This window comes from Thunnus albacares, chromosome 10 (assembly GCF_914725855.1).
Source record: "Thunnus albacares chromosome 10, fThuAlb1.1, whole genome shotgun sequence".
Classification (NCBI taxonomy): domain Eukaryota; kingdom Metazoa; phylum Chordata; class Actinopteri; order Scombriformes; family Scombridae; genus Thunnus; species Thunnus albacares.
Window position 1 is genome coordinate 29918863 of NC_058115.1, and position 6000 is coordinate 29924862.

The 6000-nt window shown below is 38.0% G+C and overlaps 1 protein-coding gene across 1 annotated transcript; it reads right to left on the minus strand.

Annotated features, from left to right (window-relative positions):
- Nucleotides 1–1669: 1669 nt before the first annotated feature.
- On the minus strand, nucleotides 1670–4798 carry LOC122990197 (ADP-ribosylation factor-like protein 9). Its single transcript, XM_044363391.1, has 4 exons — nucleotides 4417–4798; nucleotides 2798–2978; nucleotides 2506–2681; nucleotides 1670–1860 (listed from the first exon to the last, which is right to left on the minus strand). Exons 1-4 carry the CDS (start codon nucleotides 4633–4635, stop codon nucleotides 1690–1692), a joined length of 747 nt encoding a protein of 248 aa, XP_044219326.1. The 5' UTR covers nucleotides 4636–4798; the 3' UTR covers nucleotides 1670–1689.
- Between the last annotated feature and the right edge of the window lie 1202 nt (nucleotides 4799–6000).

Sequence of the window (6000 nt, forward strand, 5' to 3'; positions counted from 1 at the left end):
TTATCCTACTTATAAGTATTGTGTGTGTATCCAAAGCCTGATACCTTATTCCTCTGTGTGGTAGACCTCTGTTGTTGTCCAAAAACTATTAAAAACACCTCAATGAGCCACACTGTTGCACTGGGTGACATGTTCCAGTGTTAATACTGAAGTTCTAGCATCTGTCTTATAGGAAATACTCTCTGGAGAATGAAAACATGGTCGCTGTTATTACTCTTTGGAGCAGTTTCTTAACAAACTACCGTAAGCACGCCTTTCGGAGGGCGAAGGAACATGTCAGCCAGTGCAACACTGTGGCTCAGTGAGGTGTTTTTGGACAACAACAGAGGTCGACTGCACAGAGGAATAAGATATCAGGCTTTGGATACACACACAATACTTATAAGTAGGATGATTTCATTGCTGATTTGCACATGAGTTTTTTGATAATATGAAAAATATAAAGGTTCGCCAGCCGTATAATTTAAATTTAGTCACATTACATGTCTTTTCCATGTTTCAGATTGAATTGTTTTATCAGCAAGGTTACATGTTCAGTTCTTCAGGCTCTGTACACCAGCACACTGCATTTGAGATGAGGCAACTATAAGCGCTGATTTTCCTGCTGTTTGAAGATGTTCACACCCAATGAAGGAATTTTAACAGTCCCTTAATGTTTGGACAGCACAGCAGAGACTGTGCACAGACATATTTTCCCAAAAGGAAACAGTGTCGAGACATTAAAAAAAAAAACATAAAACACACAAAGCTACACCAGAAGGCCAAGAAGAGAAAGACAAACACTCCTCCCTTTTCATACATAAAGTCAAAACACATATAGCAATGAACTCGTATCATCATAGTAAGGTCATACAAAATCTACAATCCCAAGGTATTACGTAATGTTTGGTGCTTGCTGCTACACCCAGCAGGTTCACAGATGGCCTGAAATAAATCCACTGTATCATCTCACAATCTCCCCAAAAAACAACTGATTTACTTCCAGGATTCTTTGAGTATCACCTACAATGATTCATCTTCATTCATTCATGCGGCCATCTGTCTTGACAACTGGTCAGGGCAGATGGCCGCCCGGTTCCGCTTGAGGTTTCTTCCCGTTAAAGGGGAGTTTTTCCTTGCCGCTGTCGCCAAGTGCTCGCTCATGTGGGAATTGTTGGGTCTTTGTAAATGAAAGAGCACAGTCTTGACCTGCTCTGTGTGAAAAGTGCCCTGAGATAACTTTTGTTATGATTTGGTGCTATATAAATAAAATTGGAATGAAAGTTGAATTGAATTTTAAAGCTTTTCTTTTACTTGTACAGTGAAATGTTTTTTTAAAACAATCAGCTACTTGGATAAAATCTTTGGTGAAGATTTTAAACACAAGAATGGTTGAGTCTGGAAAAAAGAACTTATGATCTGGTTTTTTGTTGTGAGGATATGAGATGTATGAAAAGAAGAATAAGTACATTATTCAAAGTAAGTGAGGTTTTACACTTTCACATCCAGAGTCTAGTAGTTTTATAATCCTAACTATAACAACATAAAAGTTTGCATTTCTTACAAATTAATAAAGTAGTCTCCGTCAACCTGGAGATGTGAAACCAACAATAAAGTGGAAAAAGTGCAGGTAAAATAATAAAATCAACAAACAAACATCAAAAACACAGGATGGAGTGACAAACGCTCATAAACGGAGGTCATGGGGTTTTATTCTCTGTCATAAATCATGTGGATCATCAGGTCTCGAGTTTGCTGAATGAATGAGCTCAGCTCCGTTGTCTTCATGTCAGTGCTTAAGAGGAACAACATACGGTCTCCGGCCTCAGACAAGGACAGAGCGTCACGGAGCTCAGCGATGCTGCAGGCTCCTGGTAGATCCTGGAAACATGAGTCAAACATGAGGAGACATCTGAATGAATGAAAAAAAAAGTTTCAATTATTCCCCAAATGTATCCAACTAAAAATATGAGGTTACAGACTTCAGAGAAAGTGAAATTACCTTGAATGTATTTTCAGATTATGTAAATAGAATATAATCTTTTTTTTTGTGTCAACCCCCAAGACTTGGTCTCCAAAGATTCTTTATTTTAATTGTTCACACACCCTGAAATCCAAAGAGACGATAATCTTTTGTTGAATTAAAAAGCTGAATTTCTAAAATGTTGAATGTAATTAAAGTTCAAAACCCTTTAGTTCGACCCTTATTATTAGATCTGGGGACCATTTATTTGTGTCGAAATATGACAGAAGTCAGACCTTTTCAATCAAAATCATTGATTTTTTTTAGCACTTTATACATTTCCTATGTACACTATGTTAATAAAGTATACAAGTAAAGATGGCAAAACAGCATTTTATTTTTTCTAAGAGCTGTGTTGTGCAGATTTTGTTTACAGTTGGATCAGAGGTTGAGCAGATGCTAAATTAAACGTATCCAAATATAAACTTTGCGAGGTTTTTCGAGGACAAGAAGCCCGCCGGTTTATGTTGAAGACAGTCTGGAGTGTTTCCTGTCATGCTCACCTGTTTGTTGGCCAGAACCATTAAAGGCAGGTAGGGGTCAGAGGCCAGCAGCTCATGTAAATGCTTCTTAACGACGGGGAGGAGATGCGGTTTGGAGGAGTCGACCACAAACACCAGCAGATTAGCTGTGCACAAGTACCTGTGCCAGTACTGCCGCAGCTCCTCTTTACCTCCAACTGACAGACAGACAACAGACAGACTGGATTTAAAGATTTTGGTGCTAAAAAGTTCAAAGCAACAAAAATCCAAAAACATCAAATAGCACAATGATACTTTGAGAGGTCAGACTTACTCTCTAGGAACTCGATATGCATGTCTTCTCTGTCGACGGAGATGCCGTTGAAGCCATGTGTCGGCTTAGTGTCCTCCTCCAGGCAGCCGCCGGTGGCCAAACAGTGCAGCAGGCTGGACTTACCGGCTCCATCCAGACCCAGAAACAGCACCCGGGCCCCACCTGACACCACAGGCCTGGGCTGCAGCACACAGTCACCAGTAAACATACACATCAGATATGGTGCAAGAGAGCAAACTGCAAACTGGATATCTCAACTTTTGGATAACTGATCTCTTCATAGTATATTTTAATGACTGTAGCTGTATAAACTGCTGCTTCAACTGAGCCCTGCCGCATACTTTTTTAACTTTCAATAATTATGAATTGACTTAATGGTGCAGGTCAGCCTGAATTTAAATTGCTTTATTCTTCCTACACTGCAAAGGAAAGGCAAACAGATGAGAGCCGTGTAACTCTTCAATAAACTGCTGACTGTATCTTATATGTCTGCATGGACAGCAATAAGCTAGTAGTCTATAATGTATTAACTCAAAGATGAAGACCTTTAATTATATTGGCTGTACAGACTGAAGAGAAAATACAGTACTGAGATATACTGCCATGTTGCACCGCCATGTTTCTACAGTAGCCCAGAATGGACAAACCAAACACTGGCTCTAAAGAGGGTCTTTCGCGTTTTTCACGAGTTTTGCGGCCACCGTAGGTTCTCCTACATGCTTGGAAGGGGAGGGTTAGGCATATGGTTGCAGTCTACAACTTCACCATTAGATGCCACTAAATCCTACACACTGGTCCTTTAAAACATGTAAAAATACTCTGCTTGGATCGTTTGTCTGATATGATTTTTCCACAAAAACAAACAACAACATACAATTACCACTTTAAAATCCTTAAATGACATCCTGACCTCTTTCTTCCTCATTAAAAATCCCAGAATCTGTGAATATGCAAATATATTTCATCTCTGGATGAGAAGATGTCTCCTACTTCATTGTAAAATCCATGTTCAGTTCATGTGCAATGGAGGCTTCAAGTTGGCTTCCAAACTAATTGTGTCAAAAATCATGCTTGTAGACCTGCCCCTTAAACTCAGATTGAAGGTGAGCAGAGAGAAACTTTACACTTTTAGCAGCTGAGTGTGAAAACAGCTTCTAGTGTCAAACTGCACATACATCACCCTGCACAGTGAAGTTCATCCAAATGAAGGAACAAGAAGAAAAACATAATTTTGAAAAACATAATTTTAAACTTCAATAAATGAGAAAGAAAAGAGCCTGTTTTAACTTGTAGACTTGAACTTGAAAGTATTATGGCTTTTATACCCCAAAAAACAAGGAAAAAATTGTGATGACGATCATGTGATATGACTGAAAGCTAAGAGTAAGTAGACCATGAGGCGAGATTGTTTAATCAACAGTTATTTTCAAGGTCAAGCTGAACTTCCCATCTAACTATTTAGTTTGGTTAATGAATATAAATATTCATTAATTAATAAGTTAATAAATATAAAACCACTAAGCATGGAGCATCGGTGCTGTTGCTATGGTTACCAGCAGTGACTGAAGAACTTTAACGGTCAAAATGGCGAATTTACAGTTACCGAGTTAACGTTTCACCTGTGGCGCGTCTTGCGTTTCACCAGCAATAACGAAAGCTCTTCCAACCGGAGGTCTGTCCTCTTCATCTCCGGAATTTTGACCGTCTGGTCCCAGCCGCCGCTCCATCTCACAGTCTTCCTCCCGGGAAGAGGACACAGAGTCCCAGATAAGATAGGCGAGTCCGCCCGCAAAAGCGACGGAGGCGCCGAGGACCCCGGCTCTGCTCCAACCAGACATTTAGTCTTTTAACCTGCTGTGTTTCCCTAAAAAAAGAGTTTTGGTGGATGTTTAACGTTGTATCCACATCCTACTATTAATTCACGATGACACGTGCGTCTCATTGACAACATAATTCAAATAAAAACACAAATTTGCACTTTGTAAGATGTACTTGAATACACGGACTACTGAAAGATCCCCTCCAGACATGTTTTAAGACGTAGCCTATATATATAATACTCTACTATGAATAATCATTTGTGTCTGATATAATTTTTCTACAAAAAAGTTCAGCCGTCTTGTTAAAATCCTTTAAATGACATAATTCTCACTCAATAAAAATTCCAGGCTTCAAGTTTCCACATCACAGCAGTTGAATATCAGACCAGAACTGGCTCCTAACTTATGAAGGGTGGAAGTAACAAATGACATGACTAATTAATGAATTACAACAATGGAGGTGATGAAAATGCATGTGAATTAAAAGAGGGGTAAAAATGGATGTGAAATTGGAAATAGAAGTGATAAATTATCAATTGATTTGATTCATTTAAAGCCAATTTGATTAAAACTGTTGAGAGATAATGAAAAACAGAGCTGTGTTTCAACATTTTCCCTCTTATATTCATCATTCACAACACAAAATGTATCATTTAAGAAATTTAAAAAATAGAAGTAATGAAAATGCTTACGAATTTTTGAGTGGAGGGAAAACTTCAAACCTTCATGTGACAGATGTAAAGAGGTTTTTGTAAGATAGAATATAAAAGGCTTGCTCAAAAAAATAATAAAATGTTAACTATTCTGGAGCTCTAGAGAAAAGCAGTGATGTTTTAGCTTGATGACACGACACACTTATGAACCGAAAAGGGGTCTAGAAAATTATCTCAATTTAGAAGCGATTCATAAAACGTTCTGAAAGCACAAAACTCCAAAAACAGCCTACCAATTATCATATTTTTTATATACTCCTGTGATATTAACAGTAGTATTCTTATTATAACTATTCCTGGTGAGACATAATCCTGCAGGGAATCACTGTGTGTTGTTTATTGTATCCTCGTCTACTTCCTGCTCCTGTAAGTGTAGAAATTTCCTGTGAATTTCACTGTAAATGATTCCGATGCTGGTGCAACATGGCGGCTTTAGGAAGACTTTACTCATTAATTATTGACTGATACCTGAGACTGTATTGATCGTTTTAGATCACTGAAAGAAACATTTTCTGCCTTGATGCTGGAAATACCTTCATGTAACATCATGTTGTTTTGTTTCTAAACTCCAGAGAATTAAAAAATAAAATGTCCAGAGAAGATGTGTGACTTTATTAATACGTGGATCTTTATTAATACATAATTACCATTTTACTTTACAGTTTAAAAA

Coding starts and splice junctions, on each gene's coding strand:
- LOC122990197 (XM_044363391.1), bottom strand. CDS start 4,635: ATGTCTGGTTGGAGCAGAGCCGGGGTCCTCGGCGCCTCCGTCGCTTTT. Junction 2,682..2,797: donor GCATATCGAGTTCCTAGAGA/GTAAGTCTGACC, acceptor TCTGTCTGTCAG/TTGGAGGTAAAGAGGAGCTG. Junction 1,861..2,505: donor TGGTTCTGGCCAACAAACAG/GTGAGCATGACA, acceptor TCATGTTTCCAG/GATCTACCAGGAGCCTGCAG.